The sequence below is a fragment of the Orbicella franksi genome, unplaced genomic scaffold (genome assembly GCF_964199315.1).
Source record: "Orbicella franksi unplaced genomic scaffold, jaOrbFran1.1 SCAFFOLD_67, whole genome shotgun sequence".
NCBI classification, from domain to species: Eukaryota; Metazoa; Cnidaria; class Anthozoa; order Scleractinia; family Merulinidae; genus Orbicella; species Orbicella franksi.
Window position 1 is genome coordinate 32800 of NW_027670764.1, and position 17112 is coordinate 49911.

Genomic DNA, 17112 nt, shown 5'->3' on the forward strand with positions numbered 1-17112 from the left:
GACTTGAAAATTAAGGCTTCAAACCCGCATGGCATGTACAATAAAAGGCATGTCTGGAGGTTTGATCGTGCACCCCGGGCCCTATTAAAAAAGAGGCATCCCAGATTCACTTCTCAACTTTCTATGAAGAGTTCAAATGAGAATAAATTCACTGAGAATAAACTAAGATCCTATTAAGAGGCATCCAAGAGTCACTTCTCAACTTTCTTAAGAGTTCAAATGAGAATAAATTCACTCCTTAATAAGCTGTCTGACTGCAGTTGGCATGAAATAAGGTCTGATTAACTAAGAAATTCTCCAGACATCTATCACACGCGCTGACTTGAAAATTAAGGCTTCAAACCCGCATGGCATGTACAATAAAAGGCATGTCTGGAGGTTTGATCGTGCACCCCGGGCCCTATTAAAAAAGAGGCATCCCAGATTCACTTCTCAACTTTCTATGAAGAGTTCAAATGAGAATAAATTCACTGAGAATAAACTAAGATCCTATTAAGAGGCATCCAAGAGTCACTTCTCAACTTTCTTAAGAGTTCAAATGAGAATAAATTCACTCCTTAATAAGCTGTCTGACTGCAGTTGGCATGAAATAAGGTCTGATTAACTAAGAAATTCTCCAGACATCTATCACACGCGCTGACTTGAAAATTAAGGCTTCAAACCCGCATGGCATGTACAATAAAAGGCATGTCTGGAGGTTTGATCGTGCACCCCGGGCCCTATTAAAAAAGAGGCATCCCAGATTCACTTCTCAACTTTCTATGAAGAGTTCAAATGAGAATAAATTCACTGAGAATAAACTAAGATCCTATTAAGAGGCATCCAAGAGTCACTTCTCAACTTTCTTAAGAGTTCAAATGAGAATAAATTCACTCCTTAATAAGCTGTCTGACTGCAGTTGGCATGAAATAAGGTCTGATTAACTAAGAAATTCTCCAGACATCTATCACACGCACTGACTTGAAAATTAAGGCTTCAAACCCGCATGGCATGTACAATAAAAGGCATGTCTGGAGGTTTGATCGTGCACCCCGGGCCCTATTAAAAAAGAGGCATCCCAGATTCACTTCTCAACTTTCTATGAAGAGTTCAAATGAGAATAAATTCACTGAGAATAAACTAAGATCCTATTAAGAGGCATCCAAGAGTCACTTCTCAACTTTCTTAAGAGTTCAAATGAGAATAAATTCACTCCTTAATAAGCTGTCTGACTGCAGTTGGCATGAAATAAGGTCTGATTAACTAAGAAATTCTCCAGACATCTATCACACGCGCTGACTTGAAAATTAAGGCTTCAAACCCGCATGGCATGTACAATAAAAGGCATGTCTGGAGGTTTGATCGTGCACCCCGGGCCCTATTAAAAAAGAGGCATCCCAGATTCACTTCTCAACTTTCTATGAAGAGTTCAAATGAGAATAAATTCACTGAGAATAAACTAAGATCCTATTAAGAGGCATCCAAGAGTCACTTCTCAACTTTCTTAAGAGTTCAAATGAGAATAAATTCACTCCTTAATAAGCTGTCTGACTGCAGTTGGCATGAAATAAGGTCTGATTAACTAAGAAATTCTCCAGACATCTATCACACGCGCTGACTTGAAAATTAAGGCTTCAAACCCGCATGGCATGTACAATAAAAGGCATGTCTGGAGGTTTGATCCTGCACCCCGGGCCCTATTAAAAAAGAGGCATCCCAGATTCACTTCTCAACTTTCTATGAAGAGTTCAAATGAGAATAAATTCACTGAGAATAAACTAAGATCCTATTAAGAGGCATCCAAGAGTCACTTCTCAACTTTCTTAAGAGTTCAAATGAGAATAAATTCACTCCTTAATAAGCTGTCTGACTGCAGTTGGCATGAAATAAGGTCTGATTAACTAAGAAATTCTCCAGACATCTATCACACGCGCTGACTTGAAAATTAAGGCTTCAAACCCGCATGGCATGTACAATAAAAGGCATGTCTGGAGGTTTGATCCTGCACCCCGGGCCCTATTAAAAAAGAGGCATCCCAGATTCACTTCTCAACTTTCTATGAAGAGTTCAAATGAGAATAAATTCACTGAGAATAAACTAAGATCCTATTAAGAGGCATCCAAGAGTCACTTCTCAACTTTCTTAAGAGTTCAAATGAGAATAAATTCACTCCTTAATAAGCTGTCTGACTGCAGTTGGCATGAAATAAGGTCTGATTAACTAAGAAATTCTCCAGACATCTATCACACGCGCTGACTTGAAAATTAAGGCTTCAAACCCGCATGGCATGTACAATAAAAGGCATGTCTGGAGGTTTGATCGTGCACCCCGGGCCCTATTAAAAAAGAGGCATCCCAGATTCACTTCTCAACTTTCTATGAAGAGTTCAAATGAGAATAAATTCACTGAGAATAAACTAAGATCCTATTAAGAGGCATCCAAGAGTCACTTCTCAACTTTCTTAAGAGTTCAAATGAGAATAAATTCACTCCTTAATAAGCTGTCTGACTGCAGTTGGCATGAAATAAGGTCTGATTAACTAAGAAATTCTCCAGACATCTATCACACGCGCTGACTTGAAAATTAAGGCTTCAAACCCGCATGGCATGTACAATAAAAGGCATGTCTGGAGGTTTGATCGTGCACCCCGGGCCCTATTAAAAAAGAGGCATCCCAGATTCACTTCTCAACTTTCTATGAAGAGTTCAAATGAGAATAAATTCACTGAGAATAAACTAAGATCCTATTAAGAGGCATCCAAGAGTCACTTCTCAACTTTCTTAAGAGTTCAAATGAGAATAAATTCACTCCTTAATAAGCTGTCTGACTGCAGTTGGCATGAAATAAGGTCTGATTAACTAAGAAATTCTCCAGACATCTATCACACGCACTGACTTGAAAATTAAGGCTTCAAACCCGCATGGCATGTACAATAAAAGGCATGTCTGGAGGTTTGATCGTGCACCCCGGGCCCTATTAAAAAAGAGGCATCCCAGATTCACTTCTCAACTTTCTATGAAGAGTTCAAATGAGAATAAATTCACTGAGAATAAACTAAGATCCTATTAAGAGGCATCCAAGAGTCACTTCTCAACTTTCTTAAGAGTTCAAATGAGAATAAATTCACTCCTTAATAAGCTGTCTGACTGCAGTTGGCATGAAATAAGGTCTGATTAACTAAGAAATTCTCCAGACATCTATCACACGCGCTGACTTGAAAATTAAGGCTTCAAACCCGCATGGCATGTACAATAAAAGGCATGTCTGGAGGTTTGATCGTGCACCCCGGGCCCTATTAAAAAAGAGGCATCCCAGATTCACTTCTCAACTTTCTATGAAGAGTTCAAATGAGAATAAATTCACTGAGAATAAACTAAGATCCTATTAAGAGGCATCCAAGAGTCACTTCTCAACTTTCTTAAGAGTTCAAATGAGAATAAATTCACTCCTTAATAAGCTGTCTGACTGCAGTTGGCATGAAATAAGGTCTGATTAACTAAGAAATTCTCCAGACATCTATCACACGCGCTGACTTGAAAATTAAGGCTTCAAACCCGCATGGCATGTACAATAAAAGGCATGTCTGGAGGTTTGATCGTGCACCCCGGGCCCTATTAAAAAAGAGGCATCCCAGATTCACTTCTCAACTTTCTATGAAGAGTTCAAATGAGAATAAATTCACTGAGAATAAACTAAGATCCTATTAAGAGGCATCCAAGAGTCACTTCTCAACTTTCTTAAGAGTTCAAATGAGAATAAATTCACTCCTTAATAAGCTGTCTGACTGCAGTTGGCATGAAATAAGGTCTGATTAACTAAGAAATTCTCCAGACATCTATCACACGCGCTGACTTGAAAATTAAGGCTTCAAACCCGCATGGCATGTACAATAAAAGGCATGTCTGGAGGTTTGATCGTGCACCCCGGGCCCTATTAAAAAAGAGGCATCCCAGATTCACTTCTCAACTTTCTATGAAGAGTTCAAATGAGAATAAATTCACTGAGAATAAACTAAGATCCTATTAAGAGGCATCCAAGAGTCACTTCTCAACTTTCTTAAGAGTTCAAATGAGAATAAATTCACTCCTTAATAAGCTGTCTGACTGCAGTTGGCATGAAATAAGGTCTGATTAACTAAGAAATTCTCCAGACATCTATCACACGCGCTGACTTGAAAATTAAGGCTTCAAACCCGCATGGCATGTACAATAAAAGGCATGTCTGGAGGTTTGATCGTGCACCCCGGGCCCTATTAAAAAAGAGGCATCCCAGATTCACTTCTCAACTTTCTATGAAGAGTTCAAATGAGAATAAATTCACTGAGAATAAACTAAGATCCTATTAAGAGGCATCCAAGAGTCACTTCTCAACTTTCTTAAGAGTTCAAATGAGAATAAATTCACTCCTTAATAAGCTGTCTGACTGCAGTTGGCATGAAATAAGGTCTGATTAACTAAGAAATTCTCCAGACATCTATCACACGCGCTGACTTGAAAATTAAGGCTTCAAACCCGCATGGCATGTACAATAAAAGGCATGTCTGGAGGTTTGATCGTGCACCCCGGGCCCTATTAAAAAAGAGGCATCCCAGATTCACTTCTCAACTTTCTATGAAGAGTTCAAATGAGAATAAATTCACTGAGAATAAACTAAGATCCTATTAAGAGGCATCCAAGAGTCACTTCTCAACTTTCTTAAGAGTTCAAATGAGAATAAATTCACTCCTTAATAAGCTGTCTGACTGCAGTTGGCATGAAATAAGGTCTGATTAACTAAGAAATTCTCCAGACATCTATCACACGCGCTGACTTGAAAATTAAGGCTTCAAACCCGCATGGCATGTACAATAAAAGGCATGTCTGGAGGTTTGATCCTGCACCCCGGGCCCTATTAAAAAAGAGGCATCCCAGATTCACTTCTCAACTTTCTATGAAGAGTTCAAATGAGAATAAATTCACTGAGAATAAACTAAGATCCTATTAAGAGGCATCCAAGAGTCACTTCTCAACTTTCTTAAGAGTTCAAATGAGAATAAATTCACTCCTTAATAAGCTGTCTGACTGCAGTTGGCATGAAATAAGGTCTGATTAACTAAGAAATTCTCCAGACATCTATCACACGCGCTGACTTGAAAATTAAGGCTTCAAACCCGCATGGCATGTACAATAAAAGGCATGTCTGGAGGTTTGATCGTGCACCCCGGGCCCTATTAAAAAAGAGGCATCCCAGATTCACTTCTCAACTTTCTATGAAGAGTTCAAATGAGAATAAATTCACTGAGAATAAACTAAGATCCTATTAAGAGGCATCCAAGAGTCACTTCTCAACTTTCTTAAGAGTTCAAATGAGAATAAATTCACTCCTTAATAAGCTGTCTGACTGCAGTTGGCATGAAATAAGGTCTGATTAACTAAGAAATTCTCAAGACATCTAGTGTGATTAATAATAATAATAATTAAAATAATAAAAAGGTTCTCATTGCACATTGAGAATGCTGAATGCTCTTACAATTGCATATGATTAAAAAGAATAAAAAAACCTAGTTAAAAGATGGAAATATGAAAATCTATGAGTAGGTTAAAAACTATTACTACTGCTATTGTTGATTAACTAAGAAATTCTCTGGACATACATTGCACGTGCCTTCTCATGGTTAGAATTGACGGACATGACTTTTTCAGCGACTTGGAAATTAATGGTTCAGTCTCTGAGCTGCTTGTTAGAGTGGAATTCGTTTTCCGAGATTAAGTTTTATTTTGGTCAATACTACAAGCTCATGTAGTTTAGTCAATCTGTGGAAGAGCCACGAGTGGAACCTAGAGTTGTGACTTGGAGTGTGTATAGTGTTGTAACTAAGTTAACAACTGCAGATTTATAGACAATTAATCAATCAATCAGCCTTTATTATAAAACAATAGTTTTTAAAGGTACAAAGCTAGTGGGTCATTTACGAAAGTAAGGAAGGAACTTTATTTTACCAGGGTAGCCCATTCAGCAATGAGGCTGGCATCCATAAGGACCCTGGGGAATAAAGATATGTACAGTGATCAGCTCTCATTATGGATGAAAGGATGAAAGGATCTGTTAGGATTTTGTTTGAAACCTAAAATATATACAATAAGTATATTAATTAACTGATAAGAATTACCAGCTTGAAAAGTTCATGCTTAGTATAATTTTTAACACCCACAAATCAGTATGAAAGTGACAAAGGTATGTGGGTATGAAAGACAAGTGACAAAGTTACCTTTCGGTCGGTAAGAATCTTTAGTTTGCTATGAAATAATACTGAATAAAAACTGGTATAAACTGCACATCAGAGTAATTTCGAAGATTTCAGTTGACCAAGTTGTTAGAATGTTTTGATGTGCTACACTACACCATCACTCAGTGTTCACAGAAAAAAAAGCAAGAGACCAAAATTATACTTAAAATTCGGGAAATAATAATATGGGGGCATAATGAATAATTCGAAACATCGCTATGCTAAAAGATATGTTTCTATACTTAATAAATGTTACGATCTCACCCGCAAATGTCAATATCGCTAAGATAAAAATTCGCTCTTTATATAAACGAAGATCTAGCTCGAATTTGACAATTGTATTAAAGCACAATGCCTAGAAATCGAGGTCCAGTACCACTCAACTTCCTTGGAGACGCCTGGACATGCCCTATGCATAACTAATGAGCAAATGAAACACGCTTGTGCTTCATTTGGGATTAATGTTTCTCAATAATTTTCATTGAAGTGTTGTGGTGTAATCTATAAATCTGTCTTTGGTGAGAAACACCAAAATAAAGTCCATCCATTGACCTAACAGCTTTGTTTGTTTTACGGTCAATTCTTACTGATGTGACGATAGCATTACCAAGTAAAAAAGTCGGATGAAAATTAAAAAACGTAACTGAAATAGCAATTATTACAAGGCTATTAAGAATACCTTTCTCATTGCGTGATTCAACGTAGATCGACCGTCCACTTCTCTGCGACTCAAGTCATTTCTCTTTGATAGCAAAAAGGGAAACTTAGCGTACTTAGGACACTCAAATATACTAGCCAGCTTCCGTACCGCACTTCAAAGAGCGAAAAACTTTTCGCAAATCTTCGTTACGTTCCGCCATGTTGCACGACTGTTGACCCCATGTGGTTTGATCACGTGATATGAAAGGACCATACGAATACATGCGAGTAACATACGAGAACATACGAGAACATACGAGTACATACGAGTAACGTACGAATACATACGAGTAACATATAGGTACATACGAGTAACATTCAAGAAATAGAAAACATGTACCGTGTTTCTGTCGAGTTATAGAAACACCAGAGGAAGTTTGGGAGAACGAGAAATGCTGTGGGAAGGCGAGCCGCAAGCGAGTGTTTCCACAGCTTTTTTGTCCCCTGGGTGTTGTGCTAGAATCATGAGTGGACAACTTCCGGAACTGAAACGGGGGTACTGGAACAAAGGTGTTCAAGACCGCGTTACCCCATTTCACAGGTTAAATGTAATTACTGTCCTGAAAAGTTTACAAAAATTGCTAATACAAATTGTCCTTTCAACACAATTTAATTCCTTGAACTCAGTAACCTTTACATTGCAGACAACAAAGATAAGATAACAATGCTAAAGCTATCTAATACTACGTCTTCTCTAAGTAAAAAACGTAGTGACCCTATGATCAACAGATGAATTCTTGTCGCTATCTAAAACCCATTTGCTTTAATAACAACGATAACAGATTTCCTGTGGCGCGTAGTTCAGAACGCGACAATTGTTAACAAAAGATAAGCGTTAAAATGACAATAAAAACCGAAATGGACCGTCTTAAAAAGACAGTCTCAGCCGACTCAATAATGAAAACCTTTTTGATTAATCTCCAGGCCGTGTTGAAAAACAAAATGTTGATCATTGGGCACATTTCTATAATTATGATGAGAACAAGAAAAGTTTAAAGAGCGATTTCTGTATGGCCTGGAAAAACACTGGCGGTTTTCCCGAGTTTTCGCAATCTGTTTCATTATAGACGGAGAGAACTATATTTGATTAACCAATAAGAAAGACCTCGCGCCGTTAACTCCGTTCACGAAACAAATCAAATTGCTTCGTTTTAGTTTATCTAGATCATACAGAAATCGTTCGAGCATCTCCGTCATCAGACTATAAGCACATATCAAACTCAAACGCGCTTGATTATAATAGCTATATAATGGATATACATGCCAGAAAGTCTATTAATAACAAAACTACGAAACGTTTAAAAGGACTCAGTACTAAAGTATTTAAACTTATATAAAGAAGCTAAGTTGCTTGATAATATATTGGAAAATATTCTAAAAAGTGTAAAAAAGAGTTGACAATTTAAAGCTCTTCATAATGAGCTCCTTATCTTCTCCACATTCTTCGATAGTCTGACCAACCAGGTGGAGGTACTAGGTTAGGCAAGAAATCCCATAATTCATCTGCTATTTGAGCAGGAGACTTAGCAACGAACGTTTCAAATTCTAACCGAAATAAGAAAACTCCCTCCGGAATGCACGAAGGTTCGAGTTCGCCCTTATTAATGGGATAAATTTCCTGTCTACAATGGGGGCATTTTCTTTTACTGGTACTCGCATGCTGAAAACATTTTAGCAAACAGCTCTCGTGCATAAAAACCTTGCAACAAGGAAGTCTACGAGAAGCCAGTGGCCCCGGAGTGTAACAAATCAAACACTTTGTTTGCAGAAAAGTTTGCAAACGTTGTTGATCTCTTTGGACATTTTTGCGCTTTTTACCCATTGCGGGTCTGAATTTTGTAGATTCACCTAAAAAACTCTAACTCAATATTTCTCTGCTCAGTGGCAGTAATGGCTTCTCAAAGAAACCAAAAGGTATCAGAATTAATATTCCGACAGGGTACCCTCTATAAATTGCCTATTGCAATGTACGTCCTCGGGTCTCTATCAGAAATTACCAATTATTAATTGCCTCTGAATCACAAACAAAACAAAGAAAATTTTGGACAGCAGAACTGTTTTCTGTATACATTCAGACGAGAATCAACAGAGTTTTCTAATTAAACGCCAACTGAGTTTAATTCCCTATTTCCTTAATTAGGTGCCCTAATAACAACCGCCTCTAAAATGTTAGTCGACTTAACGTTCAATGCCTTGGGCGATGTCAAGATCCAGTCGAAAAGGCGAAATTTGAAATTAATGTTCAGGACGCTAGTTTAAGGAAACGCAGTATTATAACTTAGAAAATCTCTTGGTTTCTCCCGACGATCCCAGGCAACCCTCGATTTGACACGACATTTCGTGGGTAAATGGAACATGCATGTTTTGACTTGGATTTTCAGAACAGCGAGAAATCCGTACACGGCTTATTTGACGCGAATGGCGTTCAATTCAGCGCCATATGCCAGTTTTTGACTTAAGTTTTTAGTGCAGCGAGCAATCCGTAAAGCTCATTTGACACGAATGGAGTTCCATTCAGTGCAAATGCAAGTTATTTCTGTTTTCATTAACGAGGTTTGAAAAAAAATTTAGGCAGCTAAATTTGAAAAAAAAGCATCACACAGATATAGCTATTGCTCGTTTTTATAACTTCAGATGTAACGGATAGAGTCAACGGAATCATGCTGTTATGTGTCAACATTGCTATAACGACTCTAAAAATGATTTGAAAACGTTTTTTTTAAATCATTTTTCTCTGAAAATGACTAGAAAATGATTTTCGATGCGATGTTAGACAGAAACAGCTGACTTCAGTTGTTGATAAATCTCTTTATTGGCACTCCGAAGCTCATAACTGCCTTCGTCTCGCTTATAAGTGACATCCAGTGGGTAGATGAGACTCGAAACCTTCTCCTCCCAGACCGAATGGCCAACCTGAAACTTGTAGTGGTTTGGCTTGCCTTCTATTTGCTTTAGCCACGCCAAGCGCACGCTCTGACCATCTGCGCTGTACTTTAAAACCTTAGCCAAGAATATCTCGGGCGATTTAGCTCGTGCATCAGCCGGTATAAGAGCGCATATTTCTCCAGGAGCGGGTAGATCACGTTCTTCCCCTGATGAATCATCCTCGACTTCGTCGTCAACATTGCAAGATGTACCTGGAACGTCGTCCACTATGGCGTTAACTGCTGATTGATTAAGGTAGTGCAATGCGCGTTTCGTTCTTTCCTGCTGACTTCTTTTGTCGTAGACCTGCATTTGAGTGCGCAAACTGTGCTTACAGACACGAGCTAAGCTTTCTGCCAGCTGTACATCGGAACTTTCTTTGCTAGACCTAAAGTTTTCCACCAATGCGTGTCGCATTTCGTTCATTGTGCAGTGAAAGCCGAGATTCTCCCGAAAGATTTTCGCCAAGTAACTGGAGAAAGATCCCGGTGATTTAAAAAATGAGCCTCGGTTGTTGACAAAAAAAAAGTCATGACTACAGCCCCGGGGTATGAGCTTTAGTCGCGACCGTTCGACGTAACGCTTAACATGAAAATCCACGAAATGAAATTCGCTCATTTCTATGACATTCGGGCCGTATCTTTTCACCGTTTTGTAACCTTTCTCGACGAGACGGGTGACTCCGTTTTTCGCAAACACCATAAAGTTCTCTCCGTTCGGTAGCTTCCCGACGATTTCATCAACTTCGTTCTCTGGGATATCTGTAACGATGCGAAGGGTTCTGAACTCTTTAGCACGGCCTGGATTTATCGCAAAAAGTAGCAATAGTGTGAAATTCATGTGCAGACGTGCTTTCTGTCGCACATCGAGTTCGTCTTCGAATTGTTGATGAAGGGAACGGGTTAATTCTTGAAATTGCGGCCAAAACAGCCTTCTCTTCTCAGGTTCTTTGGTGGATTCCAAAACAGCATGCTCTCTGAGGAGTTGGTTCTGAAGGGCGCGAAGATCACTAATGCTATCCACTGCGTCATAATTTCCGCGACTCTCGTTTGCATGCAGGAATTTCGCAACCTTTATGAAGGACATTACATAAAGGGCAGCAGTGTTGTTCTTAACTCGCCGGCTATGCTTTATGTGCTTGATAAAGGATTCCACGATATTCATATTTTCCACCAATTCCAATCGAATGTCTAGCTTCAACGTGCGCGAACAATAAGCCAAAAAGATCACTAACCGTTCCAAAGTTTTCGCCCACGTGACATCCGACAGTTTGGACTGTCTGCGCTTAAAATTCAAGTCTGATTGAAAGAATTCCTTCATTTCACTCACACGTTTAACGACGTCGGGGAAGCAATCTATATCTATATCTTTTTTATGAAACAGCTCGACAATGCCATAATCTTGTTCGCCAGCGCTTTCTTCGTCCGGTGAGGACTCGAAATTGGTATCGCTGTCCGAGGAATAACTTGACTCGGGTTCCGAGTCTGTCGAAATGTGCTCATCGACTATTTGTTCCTGTGATTCTGAAAACCCAGTCATTGGCTTTTCTACGGCTAAACTTCCCGGAGAAGAATTCAAGAGATTTTCTACTAAGAAATTGGTACTTAACCCATGTTTTATGGGAGGCATAGTGGACTCTACATTATCCCTTAAAAAAATGTCCCCTACGTTCTGATTTTGTCCTCCCCCGTGTGTGTAGTTAGTATCGCTACTATCACTAAGATTACTTAAGAAAGGTCCATACAGTTTTTTAGAGTTTTCCTTTCTTTCTTCGCGTGAATCGTGATAAGCTTCAAGAATGACAACGTCTCGTTTGGAAATCAGCGAGAGGAATTTGTAACAGGCCAAGTAAGGTCTAGCAGTTCTCAACTTGTTCTGAATTTCTTGAGGCGCCTTCAACAGCTTAAGACCAAGATTTCTCATGCGACTTTTAATCGTACTTTTAGGAATGTTAGGAAATAGTTTATCGCAGACCTCAACGAAGACGAAGTGAAGACTTCCATAGCATGATACTGGTTCGATTTTCCGCTGTTGGATTGGGATTATTTCTTCGGAAACAGAGTACTGACTTTGGAAAGTTACCTGTGGGGGGAAAGAGAGGTCTGTTAGTTTTTGGAAACCAAAATCCTACTTCATTCATCTGTGCGCCACAGAGTTGTGTACGCTATGCTCCACTCGCGCAAATGTGATATATTTCGGAGTTTTCACTAGCCCACAAGAAGGAAACTCAATACCCTTCAATATATTTTGATTTTGAAATAAATCACACTTGGTACCATTGGCGTTTGCTTTATGCAAAAACCGCATAATTCGCCCGATCAAAGAATGATTTCACTCAAAATTAGGCATGCAGTGACTGCGTTCCTTTGCATTTACTAAATGACCAGTTAAGTATTTAACCAGTTAAGTGCTTAACTAGCGCTTTCGTAATTGATTGGCACCTACTCATCAATGAAATTTAGTAAAAGTTATCACGAGTACTTAATTAACTGTGACGGATTTTTGAGATGAACTAGTAACACCTGGTTTAAACTGAAATAAGTTATGTGATTTGAATCTTACCGGCTCCCTTCTATTCCATGAAGGTGGTGCAGGAATTCGTAATCCGGTTGCGTCGAACGCTCCAGAGGTCTAAAAAACAGAATCGCAATTTAGATTTTCAGATAGTACAATTAAGAAGGTCAACATTGTTAGCTACTTTGCAACACGAGAAAGCGTCCAAGTTTAGTCTGTAAGCTTACTAATTTTATCTCTACATTCACCCACCGAGTGCAATGAATTCATTTCTCCAGTTGTTTTCGCTACGCTGTTTCCATCCGAAAAATGGGCCTAGCGGGGAACAAAAATAACAAAAAAATTATTATTTACCAGGGTTCGAACAAAACTCCCTCTCAATCATCTGATTATGGTACTCAATTTTAATGGCTTATTTACGTAGTCTGTTTCCCTAGCTGGGTATTTTAGCACAGAACAATTTCGGTACCAGAGCTCTTAAGTCGCTAGTGGTGTTTGATTTATAAAGAAGCTGTAGAATTTCGCTGGTGTTAAAATGATTTCATTCAAAATTAGCAATGATAGCAGACAGCTTTGCATTTACTTCGATGAGTATTAAGTATTTAAGCACTGAAATGTTGTTATAACCGGCGCTTTCGTAATCTGTGCGCAATTGTTTAAAGTGCTAAGAACTGAAATGAAACAAATACGGTATGTGATTTTTATCTTACCGGCCTCAGGCGAAGTACCGGAGTTTGTAATCCGATTGCGTGAAGTGCCCGAGGTCTAAAAAAGAAACAGAAAAATCGAAATTTAGAGTTTCAAATAATACAATTAAAAAAGGCAACATTTAAGGCTCGAGTCTGGCTTTGCAAGACAACAAAGCTTCCTTGATTAGTTTGTAGCTTATTTTAAGACTACATTTACCTAGCAAGTGCCGCCGGAATTCTTTCCTCCAGATTGTATTGCTGCCTTACGCTGTTCGCATCCGGAAAATAGGTCTAGCAGAAAAAAAGATAACAAAAACACTAATTACTAACTGGAATTTGATAAACGTTAAGCACAACTCAACTAAGTGTTAAACTACTCTACTAAACTCCCCCTTAATTATGGAACTACATTTCAATATTTCATCGTCACTCAGATTTCCCATTTTACGCTTGAAATCTTAGCGGTAAAAAAATAGATTTCGAATGCTTGTATTATGGCCTTACTCTAGTTCATTGTATATTATTTCTATCTTGTTAAGCCCTCTTACTTTGTGCTGTTGACTGTTTGACGGCCTTGTTAGTAAGCACTCCAGGGGTGAAGAAATATCATTTTTAACAGTCTTCCATCACTGAATCGCTCTTTTTTAGTGTTAGCTGCGGAAGAGTGTTCTAAGGAAACCAAATTGCGTATCAGGAAGTGTTCCAAGTAAATTCTAGTTTATCCACAATTTCACATTGCAAAAACATGCCAAATAAACGAAGTTAAAATAAATAGCTCACAGGAAGGGGCGAGGCTTTTGTGGAGGAAAAATATGGCTTTTCTTTGTCAGCAAGAAAGCAACACGAGCAACCCGGCGTTGACGACTTGAACAGTTGTTCTAGTCGGTAAAAGATGTTGTTTACCTATTTTATGGTTCAAAATCAACTCACTTTTTCTCGACGACTATGGTAAAGCCGAGCTCCTTCTTCGCTTGAGATTCAGAAGATAATGAGGGCAAAGGAGCTTCTTGCTGGTACAAATCACCCAGTGTTATCTAGCGCGTTCATCAATGAAGCGACCACAATGTGCTCTGTGTCTTAAAACCTGAAGCCAGCTTTGACTACTGAACTGAAAGCTTTGAGAAAAAAGGAAGAAATCTGTGAGATAACGTCATGGCACTTCACATCGCATCTTCCATTTCTCTTGTGGATACAAACTAGGAACAGATCAGAGCATACACCAAACAGCCATTGTTACTTTTTTGAAACAATGGGGTGTTTACTGAAGGACATATCCAATTCCTTTCAACAAGGCGATTTAAAGAAGGGACGGATTGAACAGAAGAACCTTGAAACACATTGGGTAGAAGTGATAAACCGTAGTTTAAAAACTTTCCCGAAGCCTGTTGTATAGTGTTATTTTATTGAATCTTTCTGAAAGGTATAGCATTCACTACCAGACAAGAAATTATCAATGCATACTTTTAAAGAGAGATACTATCTTCAGGAATGGAATGATCGAAAAGCTTTCGATCTGAGAACCATGCTTTTAAAGAGTCACGTTCATTCTCAAATGACGCGCTCATAAGGATCAACATTGACAGCTGTATTTACTGTGTACCGATAAGGTTAGTACAGCGTGATACTTAATATATTGCGTAAAATTAGTTGAAGATACCAAGAGATTTTATCACATGACCGGTAACTAATCTCCGTGATCTAAAAAGTCATTAAAAATAGACTGTTTTCACAACAGATTCAGTTCACAGTCAGTCAGTCAATAGATCCATCAAATTATGCATCAAGCAAGTAGTAAACAGCAAACGAGTGCTTACTTTTACTGGAAAAAAGGAAGTCGTCGGTGGACATCTTGTCTTGCAATCATTCACATGCAGACTTGGAAACCAACATGGAGAAAAAATGCCTCGGGGAGGATATAGGCTGGATGTCAGACCGCAGTAAGGACAAATATGGACCATCCTAGAGCCCAGAGAGAAAGAGAGAAAGAGAGAGAGAACAAGAATTTATTGATTAAATATCCTAGCTCATTAAAAATTACACACAGTCATTCCACCCAAGTAAAACAATGTCTCAACCAGGCTGACTCTATGTACCTGTCGACATTGGCGTCCGTTTCGTATAAAATGCATCCTCAAATTCTCCTCAAACCAAAGCTCAACAAAAAAAAAACTATTTCTCCAAGCCCACTACCAGTTTTCTATCAACATTCAAATCAAGTAATATTCACTTTTTCAGTGACTTGAAAATTAAGGCTTCAAGCACTGATGGCATGTACAACAAAAGGCAAGTCTGGATATTTCATCATGCACCCCCTATTAAAGAGGGATTCAAGATTCACTTCTCAACTTTCTATGAAGAGTTCAAATGAGAATAAATTCACTGAGAATAAACTAAGATCCTATTAAGAGGCATCCAAGAGTCACTTCTCAACTTTCTTAAGAGTTCAAATGAGAATAAATTCACTCCTTAATAAGCTGTCTGACTGCAGTTGGCATGAAATAAGGTCTGATTAACTAAGAAATTCTCCAGACATCTATCACACGCGCTGACTTGAAAATTAAGGCTTCAAACCCGCATGGCATGTACAATAAAAGGCATGTCTGGAGGTTTGATCGTGCACCCCGGGCCCTATTAAAAAAGAGGCATCCCAGATTCACTTCTCAACTTTCTATGAAGAGTTCAAATGAGAATAAATTCACTGAGAATAAACTAAGATCCTATTAAGAGGCATCCAAGAGTCACTTCTCAACTTTCTTAAGAGTTCAAATGAGAATAAATTCACTCCTTAATAAGCTGTCTGACTGCAGTTGGCATGAAATAAGGTCTGATTAACTAAGAAATTCTCCAGACATCTATCACACGCGCTGACTTGAAAATTAAGGCTTCAAACCCGCATGGCATGTACAATAAAAGGCATGTCTGGAGGTTTGATCGTGCACCCCGGGCCCTATTAAAAAAGAGGCATCCCAGATTCACTTCTCAACTTTCTATGAAGAGTTCAAATGAGAATAAATTCACTGAGAATAAACTAAGATCCTATTAAGAGGCATCCAAGAGTCACTTCTCAACTTTCTTAAGAGTTCAAATGAGAATAAATTCACTCCTTAATAAGCTGTCTGACTGCAGTTGGCATGAAATAAGGTCTGATTAACTAAGAAATTCTCCAGACATCTATCACACGCGCTGACTTGAAAATTAAGGCTTCAAACCCGCATGGCATGTACAATAAAAGGCATGTCTGGAGGTTTGATCGTGCACCCCGGGCCCTATTAAAAAAGAGGCATCCCAGATTCACTTCTCAACTTTCTATGAAGAGTTCAAATGAGAATAAATTCACTGAGAATAAACTAAGATCCTATTAAGAGGCATCCAAGAGTCACTTCTCAACTTTCTTAAGAGTTCAAATGAGAATAAATTCACTCCTTAATAAGCTGTCTGACTGCAGTTGGCATGAAATAAGGTCTGATTAACTAAGAAATTCTCCAGACATCTATCACACGCGCTGACTTGAAAATTAAGGCTTCAAACCCGCATGGCATGTACAATAAAAGGCATGTCTGGAGGTTTGATCGTGCACCCCGGGCCCTATTAAAAAAGAGGCATCCCAGATTCACTTCTCAACTTTCTATGAAGAGTTCAAATGAGAATAAATTCACTGAGAATAAACTAAGATCCTATTAAGAGGCATCCAAGAGTCACTTCTCAACTTTCTTAAGAGTTCAAATGAGAATAAATTCACTCCTTAATAAGCTGTCTGACTGCAGTTGGCATGAAATAAGGTCTGATTAACTAAGAAATTCTCCAGACATCTATCACACGCGCTGACTTGAAAATTAAGGCTTCAAACCCGCATGGCATGTACAATAAAAGGCATGTCTGGAGGTTTGATCCTGCACCCCGGGCCCTATTAAAAAAGAGGCATCCCAGATTCACTTCTCAACTTTCTATGAAGAGTTCAAATGAGAATAAATTCACTGAGAATAAACTAAGATCCTATTAAGAGGCATCCAAGAGTCACTTCTCAACTTTCTTAAGAGTTCA

At 38.7% G+C, this 17112-nt stretch overlaps 1 protein-coding gene and 1 long non-coding RNA gene across 4 annotated transcripts; both read right to left on the minus strand.

Annotated features, from left to right (window-relative positions):
- Positions 1–5856: 5856 nt before the first annotated feature.
- On the minus strand, positions 5857–13107 carry LOC145474709 (uncharacterized). The gene is made up of 5 exons (XM_081455184.1): positions 13093–13107; positions 12635–12697; positions 12431–12499; positions 6924–11950; positions 5857–6000 (listed from the first exon to the last, which is right to left on the minus strand). The coding sequence occupies exons 2-4, from the start codon at positions 12650–12652 to the stop codon at positions 9713–9715; spliced, it is 2325 nt and encodes a 774-aa protein (XP_081311310.1). The 5' UTR covers positions 12653–12697; positions 13093–13107; the 3' UTR covers positions 5857–6000; positions 6924–9712.
- Positions 13108–13120: 13 nt separating this feature from the next.
- LOC145474710 (uncharacterized) lies at positions 13121–14950 on the minus strand. 3 transcript variants are annotated; one of them, XR_014045674.1, is made up of 4 exons: positions 14886–14950; positions 13620–14186; positions 13289–13362; positions 13121–13147 (listed from the first exon to the last, which is right to left on the minus strand). It is a non-coding gene; the product is annotated as an uncharacterized LOC145474710 (long non-coding RNA). The 3 variants fall into 3 exon arrangements; XR_014045675.1 differs by lacking the exon at positions 13121–13147 and having other exon boundaries at positions 13154–13362; positions 13620–13740; positions 14002–14186; XR_014045673.1 differs by lacking the exon at positions 13121–13147 and having other exon boundaries at positions 13154–13362.
- Positions 14951–17112: the final 2162 nt, after the last annotated feature.